A 20,577-nucleotide genomic window follows, 5' to 3' on the forward strand; every position below is an offset into this window, starting at 1 on the left:
TAGACATCGGCTATTGACCTTTTGTTTGGAAACTTTTTATTCCTTCTTGGAGTGGGAAAATCATACTACTAATAGTTGCCTATTCTTAAATCATTTCTCTGTTTCTTCGAAATACGTTCATATAATTATTAGGGATCATGATTTTGCACACTGCCTCAGTGATAGAAGCTCTAGTAATTAAACTGCAATGAATAAAGGAACAAACGGTGGGAATTTGTAGAGGTGAATCATCCATGTGTTAAATGTGGAGGGAGAGGTGCCAGAGAACAGGCCTGCCAAAGACTCACAGGGATTGCACTCTGAGATTAGTCTATGTAAAGACTGATTTGAAAGACCAGGCAACAGAGAGTTTATGTGTCTGCTGGTGCATTTCTAAAACAGCTGCAAGAACTAGAAACCGGTTAACTCCACTTGGGTTTCCAGGCGATGGAAGCTTTATGTTCGTATACAAATACCTTAAGACCTGTCTCTAGTACGTATATCATTGCAATATATACATTAGAAAATGATTTTCTGTCATGAAATGTGATCCATGAATATATTACTAATTATTTTGAGCAAACAGTTATTTAAAGGGTCAGGGAGGGATCCGGCATGGTGGCCTAGCGACTTAAGTCCTCACCTTGAAAGCACCGGGATCCCATAAGGTGCTGGTTTTAATCTCGGCAGCTCCACTTCCCATCCAGCTCCCTGCCTGTGGCCTGGGAAAGCAGTCGAGGACGGCCCAAAGCCTTGGGACCCTGCACCCATGTGGGAGACCTGGAAGAGGTTCCTGGATCCCGGCTTCACATGGGCATAGCATCGGCCATTGCGCTCACTTGGGGAGTGAATCATCGGACGGAAGATCTTCCTCTCTGTCTCTCCTCCTCTCTGTATATCTGACTTTCCAATAAATAAATAAATCTTTTAAAAAAAAGGGTCGGGGAGGGATGAATCTCTGTAGTGTATCATGGAAAAGAGTAAATTTTTTATAAAGGTTTGGACCTGAGTTGCCATAAGTATATTGCTTTCAAGCTTTAGTGTTTTAAAGAAAAATAGTAATTGCTTTTTTCCTTTAAATAAGCATGTATATAGCCACAATGTAATGATCTGAACTGAAATTGAAAATAAAATTACTTAAAATTTTTGTAAAATTCTCTGTCCACATTTCAGGTTCTCCATTAAGTGTGGATTTGTCAAGCTAAGATTTAATCATCAGAATTCCACACAGTTAGCACATGGGTATAGAGCAATTCTAATGTATCACACTTGGTTTCCGTGTAATGCGGCTAGAACACACAGTCCCCATGTCGTTCTGATTTCCTGGTTGAGGGGTATAACATCTTGTGGGAATGGTGTGTCTTCCTCCCCTGATATCGTCAACACAGAATCAGGCTTTTTCCCATTGTTTCTGAGCACGGACCTTTCTGCCTGTGCCTCCCCTCTTTTCCCCCAAAATTGCCAAGTGGTGCTATCCAATGGACTTTAAATAGATTCTGTAATCTTGAAGCTTGGATCCAGAGGTAAAGAAGCATATTACAGATTTGGGGAGCGCTGCATTTTGCTAGGACTTCTCTGCCCCTTCCCACGTATAAAGTTCTGTTCCTGCACAGGTGACGGTCTTCAGTTGTCCAGCTAATCCGTTATTTGGTATTTGTTTCCACTGTATTCTTGCTTAGCACAGAAGAATGTAGGTGCAAACTAGATTATTTTCTCACTATTCCTTCTGTTCATCTTTTCTTCCAGACTGAATTCTAGAGAACCTTACAGCTTTGCAAGAAAAAAGAAAATGAGTACATCTCTCGTAAGTTGCTTATTTATTTCTCACTTTGTTTGATATTGTTTTTAGGGGCTTTGTGAGAGTTAGTGAATTAAAATGAAAAAGTGTAATTCAGCGTCAAAGGATGTATATATAGACAAAGTAAAATTGTGACAATTACTACATGTGAGAGCTACCCGAGGTTGCTGAAAATTAGTCTCTGGTCTTTCTTGTGCTATAACAAGAAAGACATTTGTGTTTGATAGTTCAAACTGAATCTAAGGAGATACTGTGCTGAATTCCTGTGGGTTATGAAGTTCAAAACAGTTTGTCATTGGTCATGTGGATGATGTAATAGACAATGGCTAACGCCAATTTGTAAGTAAACATAACATTCAGCAGTGATGGAATTTAGCTAGTGCTAAAGTACAGAGTTAGTTACTACGAATTTTATTTGGAGTTGCTGAAATAGTGTGGTCCTCAGTATCTTTGGGGGCCTATGCTGTGTTCATGGATTGGACAAGAAGTGTATGGAATTTTCTTCAGGTTTTTAACAGCCTTACATTTCTCCAGCTCAATGTACATGCACCGAATATGCTATAGACTTAGTAATTTACAGACTCAAATAATTCCATTCATCATTTGAACCTTAACCTACTTAACGTCTTAATTCACTTCTTTAAGGATTTAGCAATAACATCTATAGTCAAAAACAAGTTTTGTTTTCTAATATTTACCTTACCAGAATCTTTTGCCATAAAATATGTGTTTATGTGAAAGAGAGAAACATAGTGAGAGACACATACTTGGATTTGGAGATAAAGAGAAAGCTCTTATCCGCCGACTCACTCCCCACATAACCACAGCATCCAGGACTGGATCACAGCTGAAGAATGAGCATGCAGTCCCGTTCTTCCACATGGCTGACAGAAGCCTGGTTGCTTGAGTCATCGCTGTTGCCTCCTGGGGTCTGCGTTAGTAAGACGATGGACAGCCGGAGTTAAGAATCCAGCCCTGGCACCTTGAAGTTGGATTAAGGAGTCATGAGTGATGTCAAAGTCACAAAAATAAATGACTCCCTGCACTTTTTAGTTTCTCTTACATGTTTGAAACTAGTATATTTGAGCTTCTGAAAATTGATTCTATCCTGACCTCACTGATGCTTTCTGGTCCGTAATATCAGCCATTCAAGTATTCCATGTGCTCTCTCACTCATCCTTCCCTTCTCTTATCCTTGCAGACCTCACCACCGGTGGGCTGACACTCTGATTTTGTTCTAGTTACAGTCTCTTCCACAGTCTGCAGACCACCCTTCTACTCCCTGTTGAATATTTTTGGTAGCTGTTCAAATCTCAACTAAAGCTTATGAACTTTTTAAAAATTTATTTTTATTGAAAACTCAGATGTACAGAGAGGAGGAGAGACAGACAGGAAGATCTTTTGTCCAGTGATTCACTCCCCAAGTGATCCCAATGGCTGGTGCTGTGCTGATCCGAAGCCAGGAGCCAGGAACTTCCTCCAGGTCTCCCACATGGGTGCAGGATCCCAAGGCTTGGGGCCATCCTCAACTGCTTTCCCAGGCCACAAGCAGGGAGCTGGATGGGAAGTAGAGGTGCTGGCACCCATATGGGATCCCGGTGCTTTCAAGGTGAGGACCTCAGCCACTAGGCCAGCTCCTTGGGCCTAAACTTAAGAATTTAAAAATGAGGGTCAGAGCAGTGGCTCAATAGGCTTCTCTTTGTTCCTGTGGCATGCACACCCATGTGATCACTGTTTCCTGTCCTAGCTTCTCTACTTCCAATCTTGCTGTCTGCTTATGGCCTGGGAAAGCAGGGCCAACCAAGTTGGAGACCAGAGGAGGCTCCTGGCTCCCAGCTATAGAACAGCTTGGGTGTGACCATTGTGGCCAATTGGGAAGTGAATCAATAGGTGGAAAACCTTATCTTTCTCTCTATCACTCTGATTCTTGCTCAGTAAAATCTGCCTTTCAAATGAAAATAAGTATTCAAATGAAAATAAATATTCATCCTTCCCTTAATTTTGTAAAGTATATATATAGCCTGACCCGCGTCATGAAAATGGGAATTTTTCTGGACTCTTCCTCACCTCTCCAGTATAACTTTATCTAGCATTAAAGTTTTGTGATTTTGTTGCTCTTGAATCTTTATTCTAGTGTTTATATGCCATGTGTCAATGTAGGAACAGCTGTTACTCATTAAAACCAAAATACTTTGGAGGTTAGCACTGTGGTAAAACAGACTAATCCTCTGCCTGGGATGCCAGCATCCCACATGGCAGCCGTTCATATCCCGGCTGCTCCAATTCTGATCCAGCTCCCTACTAATGACCTGAGAAGCAGCAGAGGATGACCCAGGTACTTGAGCCCCTGCACTCACATTGGAGAACTGGAAGAAGCTCCTGACTCCCAGCTTTGGAATGGCCCAACTCTCCATTGGTGGCCACTTGGGGGGTGAACTTGCAGACAGAACTCTCCTTCAGTCTCTGCCCCTCTCTCTTATAGTTCTTACAAGGAAAGAATAAAGAAATCGTTAAAAAAAAAAAAACCTGAAAGCATTTTCTTATGAGGAATGTCACTCTTGACAAAAATTGTGAAGGGTGTATTATCTCAGTGATAAGCTTTGATCTCTACTAAGGTGTGGTTGTAGGTTTAGGAGTCATCAGAGGAAGCATGTGGGAATTTAGAGTAGAGGGAAGCACACATGGACCAGTGTAAAGGGAAAGATACATAGAAAAGAGGAAAATATGTCATCATTTCTACCTGTGTTGAATATTTGACGTGGTGGCTAAGGTGCCTTTTTGGGATGGACACAGCTCTGCCCACATCAAAAGCCCTCATTGGCCTCCCAACCCAGCCCAAGTACCCTTGATTATGGGCAGTGATGGTACTCTAACCCGCTCCCCCACAGATTCAATGTTAACAAAGGGGGAGCTGTGCTGGCACACTGAGTTAGCATGCACCGGGCCCATTATTCCAGCCAGCTGATTTCTCCCAGCAGTGATACTTACCTAGGTATAAGGCAAAGTTGTTGCTCACGCTGTGGTTATTGTCTTTTGTAGTATACATGGCAGTGGTTGTAATGTGATATCACATTGTGATTGTCATTTGCATTTGCCCAAATATAAGTAATGCTGAATATTTTTTCATGTGTTAATTAGCCATTTGTACGTCTTTTTCACAGAATACTTTTAAGTTTTATTTTTAGTATTATTTACATAGTTGAGGGATACATGCCCATGTGGATTTTTGATTAGGCTGGGGAGGGTCAAGGTGTGGAGGTAGATGGGGCAAATATTTCAAATTTTTTTCCACTTATATCCCCAGTTGAGGAAGGGATAGAGGCCACTCCTATGCTGTCAAATCACATCAGCACCCTGGGATAGGGGATGGTTCTTTGATGACGCCTTAAAGACTCTGGTGTGGGGAAGAGTGTTCCAAGGGTATTATTTGAGTGCTTTTGACTGTTCTGAGATGTCATCCACTTCATTGCATCAGAGTTGAGAAAATCTTGCAAAGGTCTGTTGGCTGACTAGGTCTACCGTAGTGTCTTCCCAGGCCCAGGAACATGGAGCAAAGCTTGGCCAGGAAAATGATCTGAGCTGTTCTGCTTTCCATCCTTTGTTGCAATAGTCATCGTCCTCTGCTGCCCTAGATGACCTGTCGCATCCCCTAGTGCATCTGGGCATGCTTTCCAGTGCAGATACATCATCTACTGAGTAAGCCCAGTCCTAATACTTGCACTCTAAGATGTATGGTTTTCCCTGTGATGGGATCTCAGTCTAGTGGTCTAGTTGGGAAATCTCCCAAGAAAGCTCACCTGGAGAATTCTTAGATTTTACTCTTATGTGCACCAGCTACTGCAGGGGCAGGTTCCATCTGTCACATGCACCAGCCAAGGCACATAGCAGTGGTTGCAGGTGCCTGGTCAGTACATCTCAGTGCAATCTCTTATTATAACTGCAGTTTAATGCAGCCCACTTCTGGCCCGATTTTCACAGTCATAAGTGCTGCAGTTTAGCTCAGCCTGAACTATTCCCACATTCTGCCAGAAGGTATGCTGAGTGCTGCTGTATTTTCCAGGTTGGCCCATCCCCAGCCCTGGCTCTGATTATCACCACTGAGAATTGCAGCCCAGTAGGGAAATGCCCATATTTCTTCTACCAGGTGCAGTCCCAGACCCAGATCTTGTGCCTGCCAGGGGTACTGCGGTCTAACTTGACATGATCACACACAGTCCTAGCACTTGCTAGCAGGGACTTTGGGATAGACCAGCTGGCCCATACTCATTCTGGCTTATACACATGCCGGCAGGTGCAGCAGTGTACCCCAGACATCTCCCTCAATCCCAGGTCTCCTGCTCACGCATGAAAGCAGCAGCCAAGTAAGGAAATACATGAAGTTTTTTTTTTTTTTTTTTGACCAGGCTCACTCCCATGCCAGGTCTTGCAGGTGCCAATAGGTGTGTGGGCCATTCGGGGAAATGGCCTTCCTCCAGTCTAATTATTCACCAGCAAATATGACAGCCTGGCTCAACCCAGCCTCTTTACCAGCTCCAAGCTCCAACTCTCACCAGCAGGAACAGCAGCCTATGCCAGCCTGGTCCTTCCCCAGCGCTCATATGAATGAACTGTCAGATGTTGTGGTATAACGCAGCCTGGCCAGCACCCCATCCTGGCTCTTGGTCATGCCAATATGTGCTGTGGACTGGCCCAATCCAGCTTGCCCCTAGACCTAGCTGAAACATACACCAGCGGGTGCTGAAGCCTAAGCTAATCTGATCTGCCTCAGCACCAGATCTTGTGCTCACTGTTGGGAGCTGCAGCCTAGCAGGGGAGTTCCACAAGTTCCCTTACCAAGTCCCCTCCAACCCAGATCTGATTTGTGCCTGCTGGTGCTGCATCCCAGGGTGAGATGGCCTGCCCCCAGGCTTAGCACTCTGATGGGTACTGCAACCAAATGCAACCGGCTTGTACCCTTCCTGGCTCTCTCACTAATGGGTGCTACAGACTAGCCCAGCCTGGACAACCCCCAAGCCTGGCTCTCATGTGAACTGGGTGCTGTGACCTAGCCTGACCATCCATACCCTTTCAGCTTTCATGAGTACCAGTAGGTGCTGGGGCCTAGCCTACTCTGGTCCTTTCGCAAACCAGGCCTACACATGTCATTGGGCGCTACAGCCTTGCCCAGCCTACTTTCCACCAGCTCTGGCTGTGTCACTCACTGGTGTGAGCTGCAGCCTAGCAGTGGGGTTCCCAGTTTCCCTCCCAGTCCTGTTTCCACACCCACATCTTAGGTGTGCTAGTTGGTGCTTCAACCCAGTCTGGCATTGCTCACCTACAGTCTCAGCTCTTGCCTAGTGGGTTTGCAGCCCAGCCCGGCCAGGCACAACCCAACTCTGTCCTGAATCTTCCACGTACCAACAGGTTATGCAACTTAGAACATCCCAGTCCGTCCCCAGACCCGGCCACCCAGATGCTGATGAATGCCAAATCTGTGCCTGGCCTGGCCTGCCTCCAGCGCCAGCTTGTGTGCTCAGAAGCAGACTAAGTAAAACTTGAACTGTCACTCCAGTGTGGGTTGCCAGCGTGCAAATCACAGATTAAACCACTGTGCCACAACGCCAACCCCTGTGGAAGTGTTTCATTCATTGCTTTTTTAAAATCTATTTTTATTACTTTTGAGTTCCAAGATTTTGCTACATGCCATTTATGTCCAATATTAATCTCAACCTAATATTATTATTTTTGTCATAAGTACATTAGTTAACCAGTTAGTTAATGTGCATTAGATTCCATCTCTAAGATAGAAAAAGGCAATTTAATTCTTAGAATAATTTTTCCATTTTCTAATTTACCTTGAGTTTTTTTGACTCATTATTTAGAAATAGATTACTTCGAAATATTAGAGACTTGGGTTTGTTTTTATTGATTTCTAATTTAATCCCATCTCGTCAGAAGAAAAAATAGTCTTACAATTTTGATTGTATCTTGATTTATGCTCAGTTCATCTTTTGTGTTGGTGAATGTCCTGCAGAATGATCTAAAATATGAATGAGGTCACTACTATTCATGTTTATATTTAACATTCATTTCATCAGTGACTTTAAAAGGAGTGCTATTGGTCTAACATTATTTGTGAATAGCAAAGAAATGTGTTATGATTTTCTATCATTTTTCTTTTATTGATAAAATCATTATAAGCTTTTATTTGTTATTCGGTACATTAAAAATTACAAGGTGAGTAGTTTATCATAATGTACATGGAGCTACATGTTGTATTGCTCATATATAGGGACTTTTACAGGGGGTAGTTCCATTTTTGACCCCAATGCATTGTACTGTTTATCCTTCAAATACATATGGAATCAGCATATGAATATTGCATACCATGTGCTATTTTTTCAGATCTTTCCTCTTTTGAAGAAGTTAATTAGAAAAAATATGTGGTCTTTCAAATTTGACCATAGACAAGGTAGTTTTTTTTTAGTGGTTCTGATTCCTTACTTTGCATACAAATAATGCTCCTGCATGATTTAATCCACCCTGGGGAGCTTCTTTTAGCATTCTGTAGTGGAGATCCATGTCATTAGTTACGTGTCAGGATTAATCGGACAACAAGAGGAAGCTTAAGGGAGAAATGATTCTAGTACTCTCCACTGCAACCATCACCGCACTTTCAGGATGATGCAATTTATTTGAGAATACAGACTTTTATACCCCAAAAGAACGCAGATGTCACACAAAGGCTTTCATTAATTCTTATCTTATGTGAAGTTAGCAGTTCTTAGGCTAATTATTCTTATGTTAGTAAAACTAAAAAAGGCAAGAGAGAAGACATTAACACAGCATCTTGGTATGCTTTGGTGTGTTATTTACACTCAAGGAAAGCATAAGATAGTACTGAGGCCAGGGATGCTGTCTCTGTCAGTTTTAACCAGAGGGAGGCACAGTGGAGAGGTAGCACTGTGGAGGAAGCGCTGCCACTTAGTGTTCCAAGCCAGAACACCTGGGCTTTGAACAGCGCCCTTGTCCACGGATGCACCCAGTTCCTTCAGTTATGTTAGCTTTTTTTTTTTTTCCCAGAAAATCCTTTATTTATCTCAAGTAGACTACTTCCTATTAAATTTTACTTATCCCTTAAGCTTTGAAAATGCATTCTCTATTACCCTATTCCAGTAATACTCTCTTCTTTTCCTCTGACTGGATGTCAGGTTTTGCTCTGATTCTGTGCTGCTCCATTTTCTGCCTGCTGCCTCCGCACCGAGTCTTGCATTCACTGTGATGGCCTCAGGCATCACTGGAATGGTGCCAGTCATTTGAGGTTTGGCACTTTCTGCTGAGTTATTTATCAGATAGCCATTGGCATTTGGACATCCACACATATTTGCCTACAGAAATGTCAAACAAAGTCAGTGTCTTTCCTGCCACATTCATTGTCTTTTATCCCATTTTCAGCATGCATTGCCAGTATTTACCCCATACCTCATGCACAGTGGAAAGGAAACAAACTCTGCATTTTCACTCTCTATACAAAAAATTATGGTGAATCCTTTGTTTGCTGTTCTTTTGTTTTGAATTACAGTGAGTTCTTCTGTCTCCTTACTTCCCTTTGTTCTGATAAGTTACAATGTCTCATTCTGTTTTTTCCCCTCTATGCAATTATTTCTTTGCCATCTGTCTCACAGTGAATTGAAAATGAAAACCTTTTAAGTTACTACAGCTGTATTTCATTGGTTTCCTGTTATCTATATTGTGTGTTTTAAGAAATGGGCATCTATTTGTATGTGAAAATAGCAATTATTTTTGTTGGGGAAGGAAATGTAAATGTTTATGAAACTACTTATCAAATACTTTCCAGATACATTCACAAAAAGAGTAAACATATAAAATTGTTATTGCTGTAATTGTTTAGGAATGGGAGTCAAACAAATCTTAATTATCAGCATTGAACGTGATTACTGCCCAATCATTTAGTTTGTAGCCCCCATTACCTGGCCTGTGGTTTTAAATGTTTTTATCACCTAATTCGTACTGTATTGTATTCATGAAAACATATTCAAGCAGATGTAAATATTCTCATTGTTTTAGTGAACTACAACCTGATAATATAGAAAAAATAATTCCATTTTGGTTTCATATTGAAAAAATGTATCTTGTGTTGTTTCTGCAGCATTTCCAGTCAGTCATATGCTCCTATCTAGATTACAGTGTGAACTCCTCTCAGGATCGTGAGGAGGAAGTTTACTTCTAACATATGAAAACTCTTTTGCAGTAATGGTGAAGCTTTAAATTAACATAAAGCTCGTATTTTATTATGATTTTGATTTCTGTCACGACGTAATTTATAAACTTACCTGGATCTTTTGGCATGTAAGATACTCACAAAAGGATGTACTTCAGTCTTTGTTTTGTAACAAAGATGATATGTTGAGCAGAAATGTGCTGTTACAGGTGTTGTCATTTGAAGACCTGGTTGTGGACTTCACCAGGGAGGAGTGGCAGCTTCTGAATAATGATCAGAGGGCCCTGTACAGGGATGTGATGCTGGAGACGTACAGCAGCCTGGTATCTGTGGGTGAGTGGTTTTCCTCACACTTTCCAATCTGGAACATTTTCTTCTTACTTACAAACCAGTGAACAAGTCACGAGGTTTAATGCTGGGTGGGTTTGTAATTTGTGCACATAAAAAATCTGAGTATCTGTTCTGGTACGAGATTCAAATGGGCACATTTCATTGCTTAGCTCCTGCATCAAGTTCTTATCAGAAAAAAAAAAAACTTAATTAGTGATTTGATGATGTCGTGTTATTTCCCATGAACAGGGCACTGCATTCCCAAACCTGGCTTGATCTCCAAACTGGAACAAGGAGCAGATCCATGGATTTTGCAGGAATGCCTAAACCAGGGTCTCCCAGGTGAGTCGGCACACAGTGGCAGGGGGACTGGGAAGGAACGAGTGTGGCAGACACTGACTGGAGCTCTTCCCACTACCGCACTCCCACATCCCAGACCTGAGGCAGCTGCTCCCACAGGCAGGGCTCGTAGGTGCAGAGCTACCAGCCTAGAGTAAACTCATGTGTCCACCAACCTGCTTCTTGTTCTGCTCTTGGTGATATCTTCATTGTTTCAAAAAGCATCCAGTCTTGGGTGCAGCTTTGTGATACAGTGTGTTAAATGTGTGTGTATGCTTCTGGCATGACATGTAGAACCCTTCATGTGCTGGCTGCTCTACTTCTTGTCCAGCTCCCTTCTGATGTACCTGAGAAAGAGAGGATGGTGGCATGACTACTCAGGGCTCCGTTCCCCATGTGAGGGATCCAGACAAAGCTCCTGCCTAAGGCTTGACTCAGTCAGCAGCTGTTGTGACCGTCTGCGTGGGGTGATGGATAGAAGCTCTGTCTCTGTAATTCTGCCTTTTGTATAAATAAGCAGGTTATTTTTTTTTAAAATAGAAATATTCAGTCCCTTTCTAGCTCTAGTAAGACTTTTTCCTGGATTAGATACACTGCATAAAATCTCACTTGTTTTTCTCTCACACTTTATGTATTTACATAAAGGGAATAGATTTCATGTATCTCATATATACAGTTATAAGAATATAATGACACTAACTGTCCTTCATTCTTTTGCTTCCCTACTCCCATACTGCCATGACCTGCACAGCATGAACCAGACAGTGTACCACTAGATATAAAAAAAGAGACAAAGTATAGATTTGTAAACATGGGAGACCATAGGTTTCTTCTCTACACAAGGGATAGGAGCCCTATTCTACAAAAACAGTTTCAGTTTACTTAATCAGGGTGTCAGATTTTTCTCTGCAGATGTGGCAGTAGTCTAAGGTTATATCCCCATTGCCATTGCTAACTAGCTGCTGAGATGGCCCGAGAGCATCCTATACTGGAGGAAAAAGAACAGGATTCCTTACTGAGCACACAAGGTCCACCTGCAGGTGGGGTTCCACTGGCTGCTGCTTTGCATGCAAAAATCACTCAGTTCAGAACTGTCTCATTCCTTCTCAGATAATGTCTGCCCTAAACAGTCTTGAAGACTGTACTTCCTCCTCCTCCCTTGATTTTCTTTGGAATTTTGCATGGCAAACGTTGAGATAATAATCACACTGACTCCTACAATAATAGAAAAATTCAGTAAGTTGGAAGAACAACTGTTCTTTAGCAGTTACACAAGGACTATGAACAAGCAAACCTTGAAATGTCAATTATACTCATATGTATTATGTTTTCTGTGCTCAATATCTTAGCACAAATCAGAAAATAGAGTTTTCTAAGGGAAGGTATGTTATTTCTCTCTATATAGTGACCTCTAATTACACCTATTTTCTTATGAAAAATAGGCTTTCATTTTCTTCTATGTCTGAGTAACATCCCATAGTGTGTATGTATTGTATTTCCTTTATCCAGTCATCAGCTTGTGGCTATCTGTGTTGATGTTGTATCTTTAACTATTGCAAATTGATCTACTATAAATATAGAGATGCAGATAATTCTCTTATAAGCTGATTTCATTTCCTTTGGGTAAATTCCCAGAAGTGGGATGACGGTCATACAGTAGCTCTGTTTTCAGATTTCTGAGAAATCTCTGTGTTGTCTCCCATAATGGTTATACTAGTTCCCATTCCCACTAACAGTGTGTTAGGGTGTCTTTCTATCCATATCTTGACTTTGTAATGCTAACCATTCTAACTGGGGTTGGGGAGGAAGTCTGATTGTCATTTTATTTGCATTTCCCTGATAGCTAGTGATCTGGAGAATTTTTCATAAGTTTGGGTTTCATCTGTTGAAAACTGCCTGTTCATATCCTTTACCCATTACTTAATTGGATTTTTTGTGGCTGTTGTTAAGCTTTATGAGTTCCTTATATATTCTGTACAGTATTACTTTATCAGATGTATTTGGAAATATTTTCTCCTATTGGTTTTCTCTTCATTTTTTGTTTCCTTTACTGTGCAACAGCTTCTTTCTTGATATAATCCTATTTGTTTACTTTGTTTTGTTGCCTTTGCTTTGAGTGTCTTATCCAAGAAATGCTTTTGAATGACAATGTTTGGTAATGCTTTGCCAGTCTTGTTCTGGTCACATGATGGTCTCAGGTCTTGTTAGATGCTTGATCCACTATCATTTGATTTGTGTGTAAAATGTAAGCTAGGGTTCTTGTTTGATACTTCTGCATTTAGAGAAACAGTTTTCACAAGATCATTTGGTGAAAGAAAGTTAGCTGTTCCAGGAAGTGATTTTAGCTCATTTTACAAAAATTATTTGGTTGTAGATGTGTGGATTTATTGCTGTGGTTTTTGATCTGTTGCATTGGTCCAAGTGTCTGTTTCTGTCCCAGTACCAACGTTTTGATTATAAATGCCTTGCAATATGTCTTGGAATATAATATTGTTATGTTTCTAGCCTTACTTTTATTTAAAATTGCCTAGACTATTGGATCCTTGTGTTCCTGTTAGAGTTTTCTGCTTGCTTTTTATAATACTGAGAACAAGAACCCTTGATATTTTGATTGTATCTCTAAATTGCTTTGGTTATAATGGACATTTTGATAATTCCAATCCATGAGCATCAAAGGTTGTTTAATTGTTTCTTCTGTTGCATTCTTTAATGACTCATAATTTTTCTTATTGAGATCTTTTATATTCTTAAATTTATTCCAAGATATTTAAATTTATTTGTATGGGTTTTTTTTTTGTTTCCTGATTATATATCCTGCAACTTCACCAAACTGTCTTATGAGTTTAGTAGTCTTAATAGAGTCTTTTCATTCCCTCTGTGCATAAAATTTTATCTGAATACTGGAAAATTTTGATTTTTGTCTCTTTTGTATCCTTTGATTTTTTTTTTTCTTGTCTGATTTGTCTGGCTAAAACCATATTGGATATTAATGGTAAAAGTCCATATCTTTGGTCTTGGACCTAAATTAAAATGCTTTATGCTTTTCCCCATTTAACAAGATACTGGCTGTGGGTTTGTCATATATTTCTTTCTTGTGTTGATATGTTTCTCTATACCCAATTTGCTTAATTTTTATATCAAAAAAGGATATTGTGTTTTGACCAAATATATTTTCTCTGCATGATAAGCATCACCTAGATTTTACTCTTCAATTTTTTTATCTGATATAGTCACATTTGTTTTTGCATGCATTGACCATCTTTGCCATCAAGGGACATCTGCTTTAGTCAAGTGAATGATATTTCTGATTTGTTGTTGGATTTGATTAGCTTATGAGGAATATTGGCCCACGTTTCTCTTTTTTGTAGTTTTTGGTTGCTTTGGAATTAAGTTGCTTTGGTTGCTTTGGAATTAAGTTGCTTTTGGTTGTAGTTTTTGGTTGCTTTGGAATTAAGTTGATACTGGCATTATAGAAGGAGTTGGGGAGGATTTTTTACCTTTCAATTAATTTGAATAGTTTCAGAGTTGGAATTGCTTCTTGAAAAGCTTGGTAAGTAGTGAAGCTATCAGCTCCTGGTTTTTCTTCGTTGGAAGGTCATTAATATTGATTCAGTCTCCTACATCTTTACTGGTCTATGTAGGTTTTGTATCTTCATGAGGCAGTTTTGATAAATCAGTTGTGTCGAGAGTTCTGTGCATTTCTTCCAGATTTTCCAGTTTTGGGGTACATACATATTAATACTAACTTCTGATCATTCTGTTTCTGTGCTTTTTCATCTTTTTTTATCTTTTTTTTTTTCATTTGTTAGTTTTACTTTTTTATTTGAAAACACCAACTTTTTCATGAATTTTAAGAATGATAATTTTTGTGATTGGCTTATGTCCCTGAGCATAATGGTCTCCGTTTGGGACCACTTTTTGCAAATGCTAGAATATAGCTTGTTTTGTTTTGCTTTTTTATCTTCCTGAACCATTTTCATTCACTCAGGATGACCACCTTCCCAGTCACCCCCTCCACACACACTATTGTATTCTATATTACTGCTTTGGTCCTATAACAATAGTCACTACTGCATCATTCTTTTTGTTTTACATTGACTAACATTTATTTCAAAAGAAACTGTAACTTCCAGTTGTCATAGAATTTGAATAAATGACTTAGGATTTGTTCCTGGTTTGATCATTATAGCACTCACTAATTACCAGATTGTAGTTGAACAATATGTTTACACAATGCTATGCCCCAAATTCAAACTAAATATGTAATCCCCAGTGCAACAGTGTTCACAGCTGGAACCCAATAAAAATTAATAGAGTCAGGTGTGCACAAACTTCAAGAGTATATTCGGATACTCAGTTTTGGCCTGGAGTAGTGATTCTTAGAGGAAATTGCAATAAATGTGAACCTGGTCATTCATACCATCTTCCAAAGCATGTGCTTTCTCTTTGCCACATTGTTGCACAGGACAAACACCCTCACCAGATACAGCACTGCTCTTGGACTAGGCACAGCCTCCAGCATCATGGCCCAAGTGGATCAGTTGTGTAGCGCAATTACCGAGTCTCTGCTATCCGGGTACACTAACACCTATAGACTAATATTGTTTCTGCTTGCTTCCCAAGTACAGACCTATTATGGTCAATATTTTTTTAAAATTAGTTTATTTTTATTGGAAAGGCAGATATACAGAGAGGAGAGACAGAGGAAGATCTTCTGTCCAATGATTCACTCCCCAGGCAGCTGCAATGGCTGGAGCTGAGCCAGTCCGAAGCCAGGAGCCTCTTCCGGGTCTCCCACGCAGGTGCAGGGTCCGAAGGCTTTAGGCTGTCCTCAACTGCTTTCCCAAGTCACAAACAGGGAGCTGGATGGGAAGCGGGACTGCCGGGATTAGAACTGGCGCTCATATAGGATCCCATTGCATTCAAGGTGAGGACTTTAGTACTCTCCATACTGAATCTGTAGTGACTGCACTAGCCTACTACAAATTCCCATGAACAGCAGAGTAGGGTACATCCATGCCAGCAGTTGTTCTTGCTAGAGTTCTGAATATAGGACAGTCTCCCTGGGGTAAGGTAGAATCTCAATGTATTTTTTTCATTTGTATTTTTCTTGATAGCTACGGGGCCTGAGCATTTTTTCAAATGCCTGTTAGCCATGTGTATTTGTTCTTTTTATAAATGTTCGTTTCCTTCACCTATTTCTTCACAGGGTTGTTTTCCTATCATTGCATTTCTGAAGCTCAGTATAAATCCTACATGATAGTCCCCTATCAGTTTTGTAATGTGCAGAGTTTCCCCCATTGTGTTGGCTTGCTTCTTCACTTTGTTGATTGTTTCCTTTGTTGTAATAAAGCTGTTTAGTTCAATGTAGTCCCAAATATTTAGTTTGTCTTTTGTTGCCTCTGCTTTTGGTGACTTTAAAAAAAACTTTTCTCAAAGAACCTCCACTTTATCTGCTACTTTCCCATGTCCATGAGTTTCCAGTGTCATTCTTGCCTGTCCTCTCCCGCGTCACAGGATTGCACACTCTCTTCTTTTTCGTGGCTAATCCTTCTTTTATTTTAACATGTCCTCAACCTATTCTGCCATATTGCTCTCTCCTCACTTTTTGTAACACTTTTTAAAATTCAACTTTTAAATTTTTATTTTTTTCTCTTACTTTTGGCTTTGCTTTTCCTGATTTTTCTAGTTCCATGAGATGCATTGTTAGATCATTTATTTGATGTTCTTACTGTTTCTTGATGAAGGCGTTAAATGCCATAAACATTGCTCTTAACAGTGCTTTTACTGTATCCCAAAATATTTGATATATTGTGTTATTCATCTTCATGAGGTGTTTGTTATTTGGCTGCTGATATTTGTCTGTGAGGCATGATTCACTCAGTAGAATGTTCTTTAATCTCTTTTTGTCCCATCTCCATGTAATTCCATCTCCATTTATTGATTACTCATAATTTTGTGCTACCATTTCTTATAAATGTTGCTCCTCTTTGAATTTTCTTTGAAATTTTATTAGGAAATTTTCTGCATTCACATTTCTTTCATGATATTAGTAATATTTCTGTGTGTATCATTAAGTATCAAGTATAAGGCTGGCTGAATATTAGAGTCTTCCTATTTTTTTTTCTTTTAGAAGGTCTTTAATTTTCATGTGAGATCTTTGCTGCGAATTGACTGGCTAAGGTTTGTTAGGGAGCAGAGTTTGCTCTTTGAAGTTTTTCAGTATCAATCAGTAGCACTGAAAAACAATAAAATCATAGGAGACTGTTTCTGTAGAAGTCTGAAACGACTCTTGTATCTCAGAAATCAACAAGCTATAGAAATTTAAGTTGTCAAACAGAAGTGTGTATAACAAGAGCTGAGTGGAGAAAATTATGAAAGGAGATCTCAGAGGGAGCTAGCAAACACTTTTTAAATTATTTTGTATGCATATAAAGAGAACAAAGTTTAAATATTTCACAGGTATAGTTCCAAAACAAATATTTCCTCTCCTAGTTTGTTCTCATAACTTGTTCTTTTTCCTCCATTCAACAATTTTTAGCAGATATTTGTGAAAGAAAGTAAACACACTATTGGTGGACTATCATATGTTGTTGTCCTGTTAATTGCAGCTCATCTTCTTTAGAGTATAGACACATTTCCTTCTACTTCACTTGGATGTCAGTGACTCAATAAAACAATCCTTCTTTAATAATGAAATCAGCAGAAAAGGTTTTTTTGGCAAGAAACACCAAGAGTACAAGGGCAGGGAACACAGATGGATAGTAGAAAGTACGGCATTTTACCATCAGCGTTAATATATTTACTGAATATTTTCAGATTATTTCTCACCTTACTTGTTTTACTCTTCTTGATAGATGTAATGAAACAAAGGGACATATAGAGATAATCTCTTAAATGGTTCACTCCCCCAGAAGCCTAAAACAACCAAAGGGCTGGAATCTGTCATGGAGTCTCAAATGTGTCACGGACTCAAAAACACTAAAATGGTCATGTGCTGTTTTACAAGATATACTGGCAAAGGCTGCAGTGGAAACAGGTTATCCAGGACTGAAACTCTGAATTTTTCTTTGTTATGGGTATCTCATCTGCGGCTTAATGCGCTTTACCACCTAACCCATTTTGACGTAATTAGAAAATATTTAAAGAATAAGAATCATGATTGAATATTGGGAAATCTGTTAAAATTAACACTCCTAAAAAGGAGGAAAACTGCAATTCTTACTTATCTTACTAGTATGTTTAAAAATTTGTAAGAACTGAGATAGCTTATAACTTAATTGTCTTTACATGAGCATCTCAAGAGAAGCCTTTAGATGTTATTCAATTATGTATTTTTTTTTTCATTTCAGTTCCCCAGGAAAAGCATGGCTTAAGTGAAACCAACCAGGAAAGTGAAGACATTAATATGAGACAAGATTCAGTGACAAACAACATGCCAAATCTCAAAGTTGATTTAAGAAAAGGACTTAATTTCTGCCCAAGCCGTGTTCCAAAACTGGTTATCAAAAGGATAAGTTTTTCAAAATGAAAAGGGGTGCATGGAATGTATTTCACAATGTGCATTTCTCTAGTGGGTCTAATACAACTCAACCTGGAGAGAAATCCAGTAGCTGTAATGTGCCTGAGAACTCTCCCCAATGCTCTGAGTCTCTTAGTCAGCATCAGGAGATTCAGACTGTGCGGCATGCTTCTGAGAAGAGTGGAAAAGGGAAAGCCCTCAAAAGAAAGAAGAAATGCATTGCATTTGAGAGGGTTCATATAGAAGAGACCTGTAAAAATAAGTCAGCTTCCACTGTCAGACATGCAGCCAAGATAGGAAAGGAAACTTTTCAGAGAAGCCTAGTCATAGTAAACAGCAGATACACACAAGGAAGAAATTATTAGAATCTACTGACTGTGAGGACACTCTGATTAGCAAATCAAATATTACAGTGAGTCAGAAAGCACATATGCGCAATAAGCCTTACATGTGTAAACCTTGTGGGAAATCTCTCAATTGTAAATCCTGTCACACCTTTCATGAAATGACTCACAAAAGGGAGAAGATGCATAGGTGCAATGAATGTGGAAAAACTACCTATTGGAAGTTAGAGTTTATTAGAAATCAGACAATTCAGAAAGCTAAGAAGCCTAATGAATGTGATGAATGTGGAAAAGCCTTTTCTCATAAATCACTCCTGAAAACACATCAGAAAATTCACACACAGGAGAAGCCACACAAATGTAATGTTTGTGGAAAAGCCTTTTTCCAGAAATCACTGCTTTTAACCCATAAGAGAATTCACACTGCTAAGAAAACTTATGAATGTAAAGAGTGTAGAAAAGCCTTTTGGTTGAAGTCAGACCTCATCAAACATCGGAGAATTCACACAGGGAAAGCTTATAAATGTAATGAGTGTGGAAAAGTCTTTTGCTGTAAGTCATACCTTACTAAACATCAAAGAATTCATACAGGGGAAAAACCTTATGAATGTAAAGAGTGTGGAAGAGCCTTTTGCTGGAAGTCTCACCTCACAACACATCAGAGAATGCACACAGGGGAGAAGCCATATGAGTGTAATGAGTGTGGGAAAGCTTTTTACTGGAAGTCAGATCTCATTAGACATCATAGGATTCACACAGGAGAAAAACCTTATGAGTGCAAAGAGTGTGGGAAAGCCTTTTGCCAGAAATCAATCCTCATTACTCATCAGAAAATTCACACAGGGGAGAAACTTCATGAATGTACGCAATGTGGAAAAGCATTTTGCCAGAAGTCACACCTCCTAAGACATCAGACTGTTCACACAGGCATAAAGCCTTATGAATGTAAAGAGTGTGAGAAAGCTTTTTGGCAGAAGTCTTCCCTCATTAAGCATCAGAGAATTCATATGGTGGAAGAGGTGTCAGAGTAATGAATATGGAAAATCTTTTGTTAGAAGTAATACCTTATAATTGTGTGAATGCATTTCCTGGGAGGTATAAGTTTGTTATGAATCAGAAAATTCATGATTAATGGTTAATTTAGTGACTTTAGAAAACCTTTTGAAGAAATCCCATATGGACAAGGACTATAAACAAAATAAGATTCATAGAAATCAAGTAATCTCCAGTTGCAGCAGTCCATGAATACGGTTATACAAGCTTTCTAGTGATAGCTTTTTTCTAAACCAAGTGGATCTCTCTTTGCCTTTCTGATAATCACACCTGTAATCAATTAAGATTGAAGTAACTGGTCGGAAGTTAGAGTTACAATCCTTTGTAGCGTTGATGAAAATAAAAGCAGTTAACTGACCTAATTGCCTTTGAACTGTTGTAATGTTTTATATAATGCTTCCCCTCACATTTCCTTTCAGAAGTATGAGGTATAGCTTTTGATAGACAAATGTGGCAGTGATGTCTCTAGCTGCATAATGGTGTAATAGGATTTCGTTGAAGGACAGCATCACAGCATTCTCCTCTGGCCCAATCTAAGTGCCTCTAGTCAAATGCAGATATGCTGGCTCTTTTATCTGAAGTGTGACCTGCAGTTGGATGGCTTCTGGTTTCTTAATCTGAAATACATGTGAATGTATCATGTTGGCATATGTGCTCTTAACAAGTGTATAAAAGATAATGCTGACACTGAAGTATCCAATATCATTTTTAAAGTACGTTCCATTTTTGAAAAATTTCCTATCAGCATATGTATTCTTGTAGTTTATCAGTTTCTCTTTGAACTGGCATTGTGTTTGATTAAATTAAAAATACCCTCCCGGGAGAATCAAGATGGCAGAATAGGGTAAGGACACGTTAAAATGGATGGAGAAGCATTTAACCAGATTGAAGCAGAGAGGACATATTTCAAGAAATATGGAAGGACATGACAAGAGCAGAGGGTTACCTGGAGACTGACAGACACAGGAAAGCAGCGGGCACAGCAGTGTGG

At 39.5% G+C, this 20,577-nt stretch overlaps 2 protein-coding genes across 2 annotated transcripts in view; both read left to right on the forward strand.

The window, feature by feature from the left end:
• Nucleotides 1-19,948, forward strand: part of LOC121146923 (zinc finger protein 260-like) — a 59,819-nt gene extending 39,871 nt beyond the window's left edge. Inside the window, exon 2 of the mRNA XM_040966510.1 lies at nt 18,813-19,948. Coding sequence (XP_040822444.1) covers nt 18,813-19,564 — 752 coding nt within the window. The 3' untranslated portion in view covers nt 19,565-19,948. The remainder of the gene's footprint in view (nt 1-18,812) is intronic.
• Nucleotides 1,385-18,198, forward strand: LOC121146962 (zinc finger protein 39-like). Its single transcript, XM_040966530.1, has 4 exons — nt 1,385-1,783; nt 10,208-10,331; nt 10,578-10,670; nt 18,020-18,198. Exons 1-4 carry the CDS (start codon nt 1,769-1,771, stop codon nt 18,196-18,198), a joined length of 411 nt encoding a protein of 136 aa, XP_040822464.1. The 5' UTR covers nt 1,385-1,768.
• Nucleotides 19,949-20,577: the final 629 nt, after the last annotated feature.

Source organism: Ochotona curzoniae, unplaced genomic scaffold (assembly GCF_017591425.1).
Source record: "Ochotona curzoniae isolate NIBS_2020 unplaced genomic scaffold, NIBS_Ocur_1.0 contig_1399, whole genome shotgun sequence".
Lineage (NCBI taxonomy): Eukaryota > Metazoa > Chordata > Mammalia > Lagomorpha > Ochotonidae > Ochotona > Ochotona curzoniae.

Excerpts from the sequence above, each read along its gene's own strand:
- LOC121146962 (XM_040966530.1), top strand. Across the intron at positions 10,332-10,577 it reads CAGCAGCCTGGTATCTGTGG|GGCACTGCATTCCCAAACCT; the intron begins GTGAGTGGTTTT and ends TCCCATGAACAG. Across the intron at positions 10,671-18,019 it reads CCTAAACCAGGGTCTCCCAG|TTCCCCAGGAAAAGCATGGC; the intron begins GTGAGTCGGCAC and ends TTTTCATTTCAG.